Below are 14,848 nucleotides of genomic sequence, written 5' to 3'. Positions count from 1 at the left end.
ATGATACATGTCTGAGATCGAGACATATGAAATGTTTGGGATCTTTCATATTTTATCAATATCATGTCTTTTTTCCAGCAAAGAGATAACTACATTAGGTCTATCAAGTTATTGCAAGATGGCCGCACACTGATAGTGGGAGGCGAGGCCAGCACATTGTCAATATGGGACTTGGCAGCAGTGAGTAGAGTCCTGCTTCTAAAAGCATGGAACATGTGTATGCGATTATTTCCTGTTGAAAACAGATGGAATTAAGGAATGGTTTATATAATGACATAATATTAGATATGTGTAGACGGAGAGGAAGAAAGGATATTCCTGCAGTTTTGCGATATGTTTTCCACTATACACATGGAACTAGATTATTTTTTCTTGTTGTATGATAAACAGATCAAGAAAGCAAATGTTACCAGTCAGGATAGGTTTACAGAATGAGCGTGCATACATCTGATGTTTCTCAAACAGTAGCAAGGGGGATATTATTTGGTATAACATTTTTCTGCAAGAAACAGGAAGAACATGTAGACTCTGTTGTTGAATGAGCACTGAGGCCGAATATCTCTTCCCTTTCATGGATGCTAATATACATTTCAGACAACAATATTATCCATCTTTTGTTTGTTCCTCGGGGTGTACTTGAAATCACCTCCTTTTCAACACACGCTTTGTTACTGTACACTCTAAGTACTGGATGCAGTTTGTACTGATCATGTGTAAGAACAGGTTTTTGTTGTAAATAATGCTTGTTGACTATATTAAGGGCATTTGTTGGTCAGTTTTTATGAAACATGTTAACTTTCTGTGGCTAAAATTTACAGTCAACGCCAAGAATCAAGGCCGAACTGACGTCAAGTGCCCCTGCATGTTACGCCCTTGCCATCAGTCCCGATAGCAAAGTCTGCTTCAGCTGTTGTAGTGACGGAAACATTGCAGTCTGGGATCTCCATAACCAGACACTGGTTAGGTAAGTCACAAACAAACACAGCCATAGTCAGAAAGTGGTTAGTCTGAAGGTAGCAAACCAAAAGCAAGATAATCTGAAGGCCAATCTGTAGGTAACCTGTAAGTGGATGATGCTATGTGGATCAGAAACAAACACATCTATGACTTTGCTGCTATTCAGGGTAGTCAGAAGCAAACAAGCCAACAAGCAGATCTTTTTCTAATGACTCAGAAAGGTAGATCTTTAATATTATATTTCCAAAAAATTGTTTACAGTGAACATCATTGACAATAGTCTTTACAAAGTTTGTGAAAAATGACAAAGAGATTGTTTGTTTGGAATTCGAAGAAAAACAACAGATATGGATTGACCTTGAAACTTTTCTGAAGACATGTTTACCTAATACTAAATTTTGTTTGGATTTATTGATACTAACACACCAGATAATCACTTCTCTAAGGAAATTAAGTGAACCAAATTAAAAATAGGTAACTATTTAAAAGATGTAAGGGATATTTTTCATTGTAAAAATACTTTGCTAAACAAATCATTGTGTTAACATTTCAGTAAATGTTGTATTCTCTTTTTACAGCATTAGAACACTGTATCTGTAATGGTAATTGTATTACCTTGCTCAAAAGACCATCTAACAAAATAATAAATAAAAATGTGAGTCAGGATGAAACACCCCTTTGACCAGCTTTTTCTTGAGTAGCTTGAGTATCTCAGACGTAAACATATTCATAACTTCTGCCTTTGTTCATTGAAAGTGGGGAATATATTTCTGCATCACATAAACTCATAGCAAGCCTTTGAGCAGCTGTGTTGAACTGGATATAGGCACTATACACATATATATATATATAAATAAATAAAAATCAAATAGCATCGTACCAGGTATGTTTACAGCAATGATGATGATGATGATGTATGTGAACAAAATTTCAGGCAATTTCAAGGTCACACAGATGGCGCTAGTTGTATCGACATCTCCACAGATGGAACAAAACTTTGGACAGGAGGTCTGGACAACACAGTCCGATCTTGGGACCTGAGAGAGGTAGGTGCCAATTTATGTATTCCTGATTCATATCTTGTCATTGATCAAATGCCAAAAAGTTATATTCTTAGTGTGAAAGTCAATACAACCAATTAAGAACCTGTTAAAGCATTATTTCAGGGGCGGTGGGGTAGCCTAGTGGTTAAAACGTTCTCTCATCATGCTGAAGGCACAGGTCCAATTCCTCACATGGGTACAATGTGTAAGCACATTTCTGGTGTCCCCAGGCCGTGATATTTCTGCTAAAAGCAGCGTAAAACCCAACTCACTCACTCACTCACTCACTCACTCATTATCTTTCAAATGTTCCCTGACTGTATGTTGGTGTTCTACCATGCACTATAACTTTCATAAGACAGATGAGTGAGTGAGTGAGTATGGTTTTACGCTGCTGGCAATATTACATCAATATCATGGCAAGGGACGCCAGAAACGGGTTTCACACTTTGTTCCCATGTGGAGAATTGAACCAGGCTTTTAGCATGACCAACAAATACTTTAACCACAAAGGCTACCCCACCACCCCTTAAGACAGGTGAATGCTAGTTCTTGTTGTTAAGACAGGTGAATGCTAGTTCTTGTTGTTAAGACAGGTGAATGCTAGTTCTTGTTGTTAAGACAGGTGAATGCTAGTTCTTGTTGTTAAGACAGGTGAATGCTAGTTCTTGTTGTTAAGACAGGTGAATGCTAGTTCTTGTTGTTAAGACAGATGAATGCTAGTTCTTGTTGTTAAGACAGGTGAATGCTAGTTCTTGTTGTTAAGTTGTCTGATGTCTTTTATCGGCATTTAGAAGTTGTATATAGATGTCCAAGATATTTTCTATGGATTAAGCTTCTTTATTATTTCCCACACAACGTTTCGGGACCATTACAGATCCCTTCATCAGGTGAACTGACATGGATGGCAGTGAGAGATAGTTAAGAGATAGATGGCAGTGTCAAACAATGTCATTTGTCAATACAGCCAGGAATAGTAGGCCAGATATCACGGGCTACAGAAGTGACATTGAGTGTTTCATTTACAAGCTCTAAATCCAGAACCTGATTTAGCAGGAATTAAGTATGTACATAGTTCCATGGTTTACTGGAAGTCTAGGATGGTCTCAATACACATTACTGTGTTGCTATAAATATCCTAATACATCAAATGATTGTAACGAACACCTGGGAACTAATCTCAAGGTCACTGCACAACATTGTAAACAAGGCCCACCAGTTCACCTGTGTCTGATGCAAGAAGATAGGACAAGTAATTTGATTTTACAGGGTTAGTGGTCTGACCCAGACAGAAATCTGTAGAACACATGTGAGGCCATATTAGTGGGACATTACCTTGATGATAATGGATGGTAACATGTCTAATGTTTTTGTCCCCAGGGTCGTCAGTTACAGCAGCACGACTTCACATCCCAGATCTTCTCCCTGGGGTACTGTCCTACAGGGGACTGGCTCGCTGTCGGGTAAGTTTGGGATGAATCATTAACGACAGATTATGACAGTTAGGATTTGGTTTGTTTACTTGTAATTATAGAAGATATTCAGAATTTATCAATTCTTGTTAAAACTCATCAATATTATTATTTGTATATTGTTAGTAGGAGGTAAAATGAAAACTGAGAACTTTGTAAAACAAAGTTTTACCTGTTTTCTAATCTGAGACCCCACCCTATAGCACCAACACCCAACCAAGACCTTTTCCCTTCCACACTATAGAGACCTATCTTTCAACACCATAAAGACCTGCCCTTCCAACGCCATGAGGACCAAGCTCTTCAACACCTCACTGAAACTCTGTCTACTCTCAATACATCAAAGATGCTTTCTACTCCAAACACCTCTCTAAGACCCTTATCCTTCTTTAAACACCTCACTGAGACCCAATCCTATTGACACCCCATAGAGATCCACTTCAGTGAGACCCAGTTCTTCTTTCAACACTTCACTCAGACCCAATCCTTCTTTCAACACTTCACGCAGACCCAATCCTTCTTTCAACACTTCACTCAGACGCAATCCTTCTTTCAACACTTCACTCAGACCCAATCCTTCTTTCAACACTTCACTCAGACCCAATCCTTCTTTTAACACTTCACTCAGACCCAATCCTTCTTTTAACACTTCACTCAGACCCAATCCTTCTTTCAACACTTCACTCAGACGCAATCCTTCTTTCAACACTTCACTCAGACCCAATCCTTCTTTCAACACTTCACTCAGACCCAATCCTTCTTTTAACACTTCACTCAGACCCAATCCTTCTTTCAACACTTCACTTAGACCAAATTCTTCTTTTGGCACCTCACTGACACATCTACGTGACTCTATCCATCTGGAACACTAGCCATACAAAATCGGCATGCATCAAAGCCAGCATCAACATCATAATCTGACCCAAAATTCAGACCATATGCATCCTAAATTTTTCAACCATTAATACTTTTGCCTGCCCTCAAACTAGTAAAGATCCAGGTTAGAGTTGATCTTCAGTAACCAGTGCTTGTCATGAGAGACGACTAACAGTATCAGGTGGTCAGTCTTCATGTCCCAATTGTGTAGATCAGTGCTGTTGATCACCAGATTGTCTGTTACAAACTCAGTTATGTACATGTGAACGTAATAGAGTTTAAGAAGTCATAGCACTATAATTCCTGTAAGGAAAGTGACCCAGGTCTTACTGAAAATGTCACTCCTAACACATTCGCCTACAAAACTGACTGTCCCTAAACCCCGGAATGTACCCTGAAATCTTAGCCCTCCCTGCACTTACTGTTCCTAACACAAGCTGACATTTGTGGTTCTAAGACCTCTTATCTTCCTTAGTTTGTGATTTGTACTGAATTTCCTTATTGATTTTATTAAATTCCATTACCTTGCCAGCATGGAGAGCAGCAACGTGGAGGTGCTCCATCAATCCAAGCCAGACAAGTACCAGCTTCATCTGCACGAGAGCTGTGTCCTCTCTCTCAAGTTTGCTTACTGTGGCAAGTGGTTCGTTAGCACGGGTAAAGACAATCTCCTCAACGCATGGAGAACGCCATATGGAGCAAGTATTTTCCAGGTATGTGTCATATTGCAATAAGTTTGTAAATTAATGATAACATAATATTATATACAGTTATCAATATAAACACCTTACCAATAATTGGTGTGTCACTATACTTAGACATGAGTACCCTCGTACCATCCTACTGCAAGGAGGGTTGTTATTTTCACTACATTAATTATACAAACTGTGTAATATGTGTCAAGTTGTTGGTATGGCACCATTAGCTGTCTTAATGATTAAATATATTTCGTGATGATGTTATTAATATTGTATGTGAAACATATTCTATATAAGTGCTCCTATAGTAGATGGTCTGATAAGTAGTCCAAGTTTTTATAGGAGACGTTTTGATTGGCATAGCTATGTCAAGCAGGCATTGTCAGTTACATGTGAAACCATAAGTTTGAATTTAATCAAAGGTATCAACTTTAGGATTAACCTGGATTTAAATATGTCAGATAAAAATTAACGTGGACAATCAGCTTTATGTCAAAACGTTAAAGGTGTTATTTATATTAGACCTAGGAGATGATGCAAGCAAATGAAATGTTATGTTCCTTCAGATCAGGGTTTCATGTCAAGTATTTGAAAAAGGGTTTCATTGCTTATGTTTAAGACAGTGTTTTATTTTATATGCCTTTCATCCAGGTTTCATTTTGTGTGTTTGACAGGGTTTGATTTCATTCACTTAGGCCTGGGTTTGATTGTATTCATTTAAGGCAGGGTTTTGTTTCATGCATTTCAGACAAGGTTCTGTTTATTGTATTGAGGGCAATGTTTCATTTAATGAAACAAAGCCTGGTTTTCATTTCATGTTTTATAATCAAGGTTTCATTGCTGTGTTTAAGACTGGATTTGGTTTCATTGCTGTGTTTAAGACTGGATTTGATTTCATGCATTTAAGACAAGGTTTCAATGGTAATATATTCACTGTACATTTTGGTATATATAACATACATTGCACTCTTGTTTCAGTCCAAGGAGTCTTCCTCTGTGTTGAGTTGTGACATATCAGCTGATGACAAGTACATCGTTACTGGCTCCGGCGACAAGAAAGCCACGCTATATGAAGTCATATTCTGATTGGATGAGGTTAAACCAACATGTGAAGATTCCATGGCCGTGTTATGTGAGGCTAAAACATCTACCTGTTGCAGCATCGGGCCCAGCATCAAGATGCATCATGACGAGAAGGAGCAGCTTGTACGATCATGTGATTGTGGATACAATATTCAAGTGCTACATACAGAGAACGGAAGACCATGCTGTTCATGTCTGGAACATGACAACTGGGTTAGATATCGACGTCATCAGGACAGTCTGTTTCCAACAGTGTAATGTGTGTGTGAGAGTTTTTTATGTATATAAATGATTTATAGTGCACTGTCAACAAATATTTCGATTGAAGGTCTGATACAGCTTTTCAAGATTTATTTGGCATTTCATGGAAGTATAAGACCATGTACAAGCCAAGTTATGGAAATATTCAAGGCATGTATAAGGCAAGTCATGGAAATGTACAAGGCATGGTCAAGCCAGGCCACTGAAAACTGGAAGTCATGGACAAGGCATTCTGTGCATGGATTCAAGGGCATGAATAAGCCATATCATGAAAATGTATATGTACAAGTCTCTCTTGAAATAGTAATAGAAATATACAAGGGCATGAAACACCAGTCATGGAATGATACAAGGCACTCACAAAGAAAATACACAAGGCATGTACAAGGAAATATATGAGGGTACAAGCAAGATATGACATTCAAAGGTACAAGGAGATGTACAACATGGTGACAGAAGCCATCTACAAGGGATAATCAAGAGGAACCCAACATTATGCCAAATAGGCAGACATTGTTGTATGTCAGAATACATTGACATATGCACATGTTGTTTTAGTAGACCTATTAGTGTGTGTCTCACTTACATAAATATTGTCATCTATTTCAGTCTATTGACATTGTGAAATCTACATCTCTGTATATAGCGACATGTACAAGTGATTGATTCAGCCTCTCAGCATTTCACGTCAGTGTTTCATCATAGTATATAAATATATATATATATATGTGTGTGTGTGTGACTGCTGAACACAGGAATCTACAGTCATGCATCATGTTTTAAAACGTGTGTCAAATATGTGTCATGTGTTCAATGGACAAAGTTTTTGTTTATTTTGATCTTCATGTTGGACATATGATGACATTGATGTGTTTTCCCTCGACCACTTCTCGGTACTGTACATGATTGTCTGTAATCAGCATCTGTGGAGGTAACTTCAATGTGGGAAGTGTCAGGAACCAACACCACATGTTTCAGGAACATGAGATTCTGCAGAACACCTTGGAACCAAGACATCTCTGTTATATATTTTTCAAATGTATGAACTAGAAAAAACTTCAAGTCTTTGAAGAATCTACTGGCATCCTGGCAAATCAAGACTTTGGCTTTAATACATGGAGTGGTAACAAATGTTGACTCAAGTGTGTTAGCACTTGGATATATTCCTGGACAAATAAACTACATTATCCTGAGGAAATGGTTTATTGACCACATGGTGTATACATAACCCCTCATCATCCAAAGTTGGCGTATTTGGGTCTTCTCCATGGATCTGCAAACTGACAAGTTTCAAGCATATGGACTCAGATAGCCAGAGAGATTAACATGCTTGCAGTCATATGGACATCTCAAATGGACCTAGAGATTGACATGATTGACATACCTATACCGGACCTTTAAGTGAACATGTTTCAACTCTATTGGCCCCTGATGTCCTCAGTTTCAGACATATAAGATGCCACCTTTCATGGACAAGTTCATGGTAAAAAAATAGACATGAAGCACCTGTTAAATATGGAAATATGCATCAGGAGTGTGGAAAATATTTCTGTGGACATTTGAAACTCTCGACACACTTAAGTCATAAGAACATGTTGGCATTGTCTGAATATGGAGATGTGCTGAATTTGGATGAACAGGAAGTGCCACACTTGGACTGATACAAAGTGTCATTCTTCAAGAGTTTCATGGAACTTACCATTTTGTATATAGTCTTCAGCTATATGCCATGCTAATCAATTATCAGTTGCATTACAGTGATCTCATAGATTTGACCAATCTTATTCATGCTCAGGACATGCTTCATTTTGTTGACATATCTGCTTGAGAACTGCCAGTAATGTGAAAATAAGAACTGACCATGAAGTACCTGAGCAGGGCTTTTATGTCTTGGTAGTAACAATGCCACATGGAAAGATATGTTATTTAGAGGTTTACATTCAGATCAGTATTTAAACCAGTAGATAAATCTGAAGGGACAATTTATTTGAGATTATATGAGTTTAAAGAGTAATATATTGTTAATCCTTGAAGAGTATCAGCTGAATAGAATGATGTTGACAGTGCTACCGTTGAATTCTTTAACCTATTTCAGTAGATATGCCAAACTGATTTTTTTCGACTGACGTATATGTAAGGTAAGAAAAGTATTGATGCAACTTCAGATAAATGAAACTTTGATATAGAAAGTTATCTAAGAAGTATGTAGCTGTAATTTTTAAACATTACTCATAAACTCTTATTGTTCATGCTAATACCATGTTTTTGATGTTACAAAATATTTGCCAGATGATTTCCTTTGAAGTATTGTCATTTTCAAAGAAGCTTTTTGAAAACAAAGGATGATCATTTAAGCAAAAATTTCTGGCATGTAATCAACAAAGATCTTGATATCAACATGATAATGTACAACTGTTTCCATGGTAACACAAATGTAACGAATATGAGTTGAATCAGGGGCAATGTTTATGATCAATGTAACTTACATATTTTAAAAGATTCAGAAATGGAAAGAAAATTGTATAAATCTTGAGATTTTGAATTGTTTGTATTTATTTCTGTGGCCATTTGTACAAGGACTTCTGCAGTGCCAGAAATGTTGTGAAATGTTGGAATATTAATTTCTGTGGTTGTCAGTGTTTTTGTTAAGCCAAATATACATTTAGTGTATTAAACTGTGTTATACGAATGAAAGTGGAAGCATTGTTCTGTGTTGTGATTGGAATGAGTGAATATTTCATACATGTCATTTTCTTATCAAGTTTTAACAGACAGTAAATACAGATTCTGTAATATCTGTATGTCAGAATGAATATTTGATGAAATATATTTGATGTTACTTGAGTAGTACATTAGTCTGAAATGTTTACGATTTATATCAATGGGACAGAGATAACTGCTTGGGCTGTGTTTGCAACTATTTTTTTCAAATTACCTGAAGTTTACAAAATGGGATTGGTTGTCAATAACAAGGGGCAACTCATTTGCAGAAAACCAGATTGAATTAAAAATGAATTTTCAAATTGTATTTTTGAAGTTTGAGTTTTATCCAAAGTGAAATGACAATGTTTTAGTAAAACACAAAGAAGTAAACCACAGGAATGACAAAGAAAACAATGCATTTGGATAAAATGGAATTTGATTGCCAATACCAACAAAGACTAACTAAAGCTAAATGCTCAGAGTATTTTGTCAGTCGTCAAAGTGAACACGTAGATTTCTTTAGGTATGGTAACTCCAATATGTGTCGTAGCGTGAATGAGTGTCTGTACTCTTCTCCTGTTCATTTGCATCCATATTTCCTCGAAAAACATTTTAACAGTGTTCAACAATAATTTGACTATCAATGCTTTCCGCTTTCCTTTTGGCTTTCACCTAACCTTACTGATCCAAAGAACCATTATCTTTAGACAAATTCTGATATTAATATTTCACAGCCTGCTGTAAGCTACATGGTTGGGATGTCAGAACTGCAATGAACACGATAATGTTTGCAAATAACAACCCAGTGTCAGGAACTGGTTTCCTCCCTGCTTCACTAACTCTTGCAATCAACACCAGAGTGCTGGTAATACGCATCAGTAGATATACTAAGATTCCATTATGTTTGCAGTGGGCATCAATGAGGCCTGCAATGAACCACGAAGCACTATTATTTGTCTTCTTACAATTCTACCCCTTCACATTTACTTCCCGTTCTAGAACTGATCGTGGCAGCTTGCAGTTCAAAAGATCCAAATCTATCAGGAACTGTATGGTCTCAAAGGGACAGATACACCTGAATAGTTTCAACATAAGTTGACGCAAGGACATGTAAGTAGGAATAGCAAGATGAGTTGTGACCGTGGACAAATACCTTTCCCTGTCATCTAGTTTATTACGTGTCAGTGATTGGTGATTGTTCACAATATTGGCCATATATTTCCTGACTGAGTTGACCTAATAGCGCCATCACACTGTCATCACATTTCATTTGCTACACAATGACATTAACTTACTACATGAACTACCAACACGGTCATAATACAGTTCTATTCAAGCACAGGCAAATTGTAGCGCAAATAGGGTTGCGCAACAAAGAGAAAATGACCAGTCTTCCCATAAAGCTCGCTATGCGCGCATATTGGAAGACTGGCCATTTTCTCTTTGTTGCGCAACCCTATTTGCGCTACAATCTGCCTGTGATTCAAGCACTTTGGAAATATGCCATAATGTGATATGACAGGAGAAAATATTGGCACCAAGCATGATTACTTTTGCCAATTAATAAGTTACGACACTACATTATATTGTTTCTGATAAAGTCTGTTAGAGGAGCATACTAAGCATCATACTGTTCAGAAACGTGACCTATGAGCATAATAATGGTGTTAGCATCGTCACAGTCTGTGAGGCAGACATGTTTTGTTGGCACATAAAGAAATAAAAAAATATTTGAAAACTGAAAATTGTGTTGTTGGTGTATACTTTGAAATGTTTCGAAATATTCTTAGGAAAATAAGTCTACACTTGGCATCAGAGCCATATGGTTTGACGAGGACATACAGGTCAAGATACAAATGTCTGGTTGTCATAGAAACATACATTATAATGTTTTTGACAACGCCATGCAAATATTAGTGATCCATAGAATGACGTCACGCCAACACATGCCAACCTTGTATTCAGTATACGTAAAGGTGGCCATATCTATATCCAGCCTGTTACTGGGTAAATTATGTAGCTGTTCTACATAGGTAGTGGTACCCTATGTTTTAAGCAGCCACTTGTCACGCTGAATTCCCGGGTTCGATTCCCCGTTTGGGTACAAAGCCCATTTCCGGTGTTCCCAGCCATGATATTGCTGGAATATTGGTAAACATAGCGTAAAAAACATACTCACTCACTCTAAATTGTTATGTGTGTGTCATAATATTCATAATACACTATACACTAGTAATGCATGGACGTTGCTGTGATGTGGGTGTATATTGTGCCTCAGTTGGTTGAGGTTATGTTCCGCACCCATGGACAAGTCAACATTTCGTGGACAGAATGTCATCTGAGCAACTCTTGTACAGCTTGAATTACGAAATATGCTCATTAATAACGCCTTGGTAGTAATCTCTTCTTTAAATATTGTATTCTGGGGAAATAGTACAATCGCCATGCAGGTGGGGTTTCACAAATCAGCAACCATGTCGGATGATCCATGCAGGGGCTGTTATGGGTATTCGAGGACTTTCAAACACGAATGTGTTCTTCTCTAAATGCACCGTCTTTCATTTGTTTAGCGTCCCCATATTTAAAATAAAAAATCATTTTTTCTCTTTAAATAAATTAAATGAATTGCACCTTCCGAAAATATTTAAAATTGTCAAGAAGAAAAACAATGACAAGTTTGCGCGCCTCCGGTTGGATCTAGAAACAATAATCAGACTTTAGAAGCTCGAGGTTTTTGTCAGCTGAGCTTGGAAGGACGTTGGTGGTTACAATCAGTTCCATTATGTCATTTTCAAAAAGATATTTAATGTTGAGATTGTTGTAAACAGGTAGGGATATTTGTGACAGGAAACAACACTTGGGGCAAAATAATATGTATTTTGATGACGTATCCCGCATTAGTTATGCAGTCACTTTAATGATCAGTTGGTTAATGACCACTTGAGGGTGGTTCAAAAGGTAGTTGACACCTGTATGAGTAGGAATGGTTTATAGTCAGCATTGTGTGGGCTTTGCCATTGTGAACAGATTATGAGAAAAAACGTTTATGGCATATTTCGAACAGGCAATTCTTTTATAACACTTATATGAGCATTGCTTCTAAATACATGCGGTTGCATGCGGATTTCCGAACCAAGAGTTTTCATTTAAAGAATTGATAAAATACTTGTACTGTCAGAAAAAAGAAAATATTCTCTTGGAAATTGGATTAGACAAACACTATCACAGCGTTACTACGTTGAAAACAATCGCGGAAACTCTGCAGGTCCAGAGTGATTATTGATTTGATTGTTTGCTGTCTAACGCCGCACTCAACAATATGCTACATGTATCTATATGGTGTCCTCCCATTTGCGAGAACTCCCAGTTGCGAGACACATTAATTAATGGTTCAGTGCACACAGGTGGTGCTTCCCAATCCCTACGATGAAAGTGGGAACAGCCCTGTTTCTGAAGAGTACCCGCAGGAGGCATAGTTCATTAATGAGACACAGAAGACATTGTTCATTGAAGAGCATTTATTGATTTCAATAAAGAACAAGTTAAATACTGAAATACTGAAAAAGATTATCATTATATTTACACAGAAGAAATAGTTCATTAAATACTTCATTATCATTTTTTATTCACACATTTTGATGATTTGCGTTATTATGATGTTTGTGTGTCATTATAAAACACTTTTTTACATGGGTCCATATTTGGAAATTTTGACACTTTTCATATTTTCAGCAGTTTGCCGACTGCATCAAGATACTGCATGTGATTTTTCGTTCCATCTGCAAGTTGATCTTTGAGTCTATGTAGTCGATTGTCTATTTCCCTGTACAAGCGTTTCCTCGATTGAGGGGCGCCTCCCAGGTCGAGTTGGCACAGCTTGGCCTTCTCTGCCTTCTCTATTTTCCAGATGATTTCCATAAACCTGAAGATCTTTGGATGGCGATGACTGAGTGTAGCATTCAATCTACTGTGAAACCCCTCAATGTTGTTGTTAGTCCTGGGGCCGAATGTGTCATGATGGTTCCATATGGGCAAGGGAAAGCGAGCGTCGTCGTCCACCCAGGTTGTAGTGATGTAGTCGTTGAATGTCTGTGAGCCGGGGACGTCAGGGGAGGAGTTCATGGTGTCTACCCAAGCGTCCTGAACTTGCCGAAGAGGCAGAAGTGGGAGAGCAGCAGCTCGTCGCACCCAACGTTCTACAAGAGGATCTTCTCTGTACATGACAGCGAGTCCGAGTTCTTGCGTCTTCCTCCAGATGGCCTGCGTATAGTGAAAAAAACACCCCTTAACCTCAGCGGCTGGAAACTCAAGCTCAACAGCTCGAATAGCAGCCATCTCAAAGTCCACTTGAAACTTGTCAGGGTTGAGAGGCTGGTTGAGAAGTTGCTGAACATGGATCTTAAGGTTGCTGAAAAGGCGCTGGTATGTAGCTTGACGACGGTCAGGGAGCAGGGCGTATACCAAGGGGAAGGTCGTTATCCCTTTCCTGACATGGAGGATGTACAGCTGGTTCCAGAGGTCGGGACATGCTGTGAACGTACCGTCCATGTAGATAACTGTTGCGGATCGAAGCACTCGCAGCTGTTCATCTGTTGAGAACACGAGCATCTTGTCGTCTTCACCATCGCTGAACAGCAGAAATCTGTTGCCGTCGCATGTGTCCGTCCATGGAGCAGTGAGGTTGACATCGGCTCTGGGCATAGTTGATGTTGGTTCATCACGTGCTCGCTTTCTCAGGCTGCTCACAAAACGGAGGCGTTGGACATCTACTGGAGGATGGTCATGATCAGTAACATTCCGAATATAGTCGCCGACTGTAGTGCATTTGCCGTTGCACGTTCGTATCGTACATCTCCAATAGGTACAAATCTGCCGCTGCTTGTTCTTGTAATACAGGTAACCCTGAAAGAGCACCTGAATACTGCCTCGTGAACTGGTGATGTATTCTACTTGTTGAAGGCCTGCCATAATGGTGATCGGAAAGAGCAGTCACAGGTTAATAAATACATTTGGATTAATTATAGTTACAACAGTTATTGCTAGATTTTTCAAGCACGTAAATCTGAGTAGGTCAATTAATTTCTCTTTCAAATGATCACGAAGTTACCTACACAAAGTGTTTATTTTTTAAAGCCATTTACCTGAGTAGGTTAATTACTTTATCTTTTAAGCTACCTCCACAAGATTCAGTTAAATAGCTAATCCCTAATTAGCTGGGGTTAATCCATTCTATCAGATAGGGGAGTAAGGTGTGTTTTCTTTGCTCCTTACCTTCTCCACTGTCTCACAACTGGGAGTCTCGCAACTGGGAGTTCTCGCAAATGGGAGTAGACCATCTATATATAAACGGTCTGTAAATACTCGAATCTGAACAAGACAATCCAGTGATCAATAGCATGAGCATCGCTCTGCGCATTTGCGATACGATGACAGGTGTCAACCAAGTCAGCGAGTCTGACCACCCGATCCCGTTAGTCGCCTTTTACGACAAGCATGGGTTACTGAAGATCAATTCTAACCCGGATCCTGACGGGTAGCAGGTCCAGAACACAATTATAACTCCCATAGCAAATACATCACCATGTGAAAGCCATTTCTTGATTGCTTTGTTTCGAGCCAGTTTCAAACGTAGGTATATATACTGGACAAAAATAGTTAGGGAGATCTGTAAAACCGGCATATATGTAAATTTTGAAATTATGAATAATGATCTATTTATTCATTGACACTCAAATATCAATCATAAATATACCAA

The 14,848-nt window shown here is 38.3% G+C and overlaps 2 protein-coding genes across 2 annotated transcripts in view; one reads left to right on the top strand and one right to left on the bottom strand.

Moving 5' to 3' along the window:
- The window catches only part of LOC124290983 (transducin-like enhancer protein 1), an 80,695-nt gene extending 70,219 nt beyond the window's left edge, over positions 1 to 10,476 (top strand). The window contains exons 17-22 of the mRNA XM_046727843.1: positions 79 to 180; positions 819 to 964; positions 1,892 to 2,003; positions 3,381 to 3,463; positions 4,881 to 5,061; positions 6,025 to 10,476. Of these exons, the coding sequence (XP_046583799.1) occupies positions 79 to 180; positions 819 to 964; positions 1,892 to 2,003; positions 3,381 to 3,463; positions 4,881 to 5,061; positions 6,025 to 6,132 (732 nt within the window). The 3' untranslated portion in view covers positions 6,133 to 10,476. The remainder of the gene's footprint in view (positions 1 to 78; positions 181 to 818; positions 965 to 1,891; positions 2,004 to 3,380; positions 3,464 to 4,880; positions 5,062 to 6,024) is intronic.
- A 2,337-nt stretch (positions 10,477 to 12,813) lies between these two features.
- LOC124290982 lies at positions 12,814 to 13,732 on the bottom strand. Its single transcript, XM_046727842.1, has 2 exons — positions 13,572 to 13,732; positions 12,814 to 13,450 (listed from the first exon to the last, which is right to left on the bottom strand). The coding sequence occupies exons 1-2, from the start codon at positions 13,619 to 13,621 to the stop codon at positions 12,814 to 12,816; spliced, it is 687 nt and encodes a 228-aa protein (XP_046583798.1). The 5' UTR covers positions 13,622 to 13,732.
- Between the last annotated feature and the right edge of the window lie 1,116 nt (positions 13,733 to 14,848).

The sequence above is a fragment of the Haliotis rubra genome, unplaced genomic scaffold (genome assembly GCF_003918875.1).
Source record: "Haliotis rubra isolate DU_JTF1 unplaced genomic scaffold, ASM391887v1 Scf48, whole genome shotgun sequence".
Lineage (NCBI taxonomy): Eukaryota > Metazoa > Mollusca > Gastropoda > Lepetellida > Haliotidae > Haliotis > Haliotis rubra.
The sequence above is the reverse complement of the archived record's forward strand: the minus strand, read 5'-3'. Positions and strand labels throughout refer to the sequence as shown.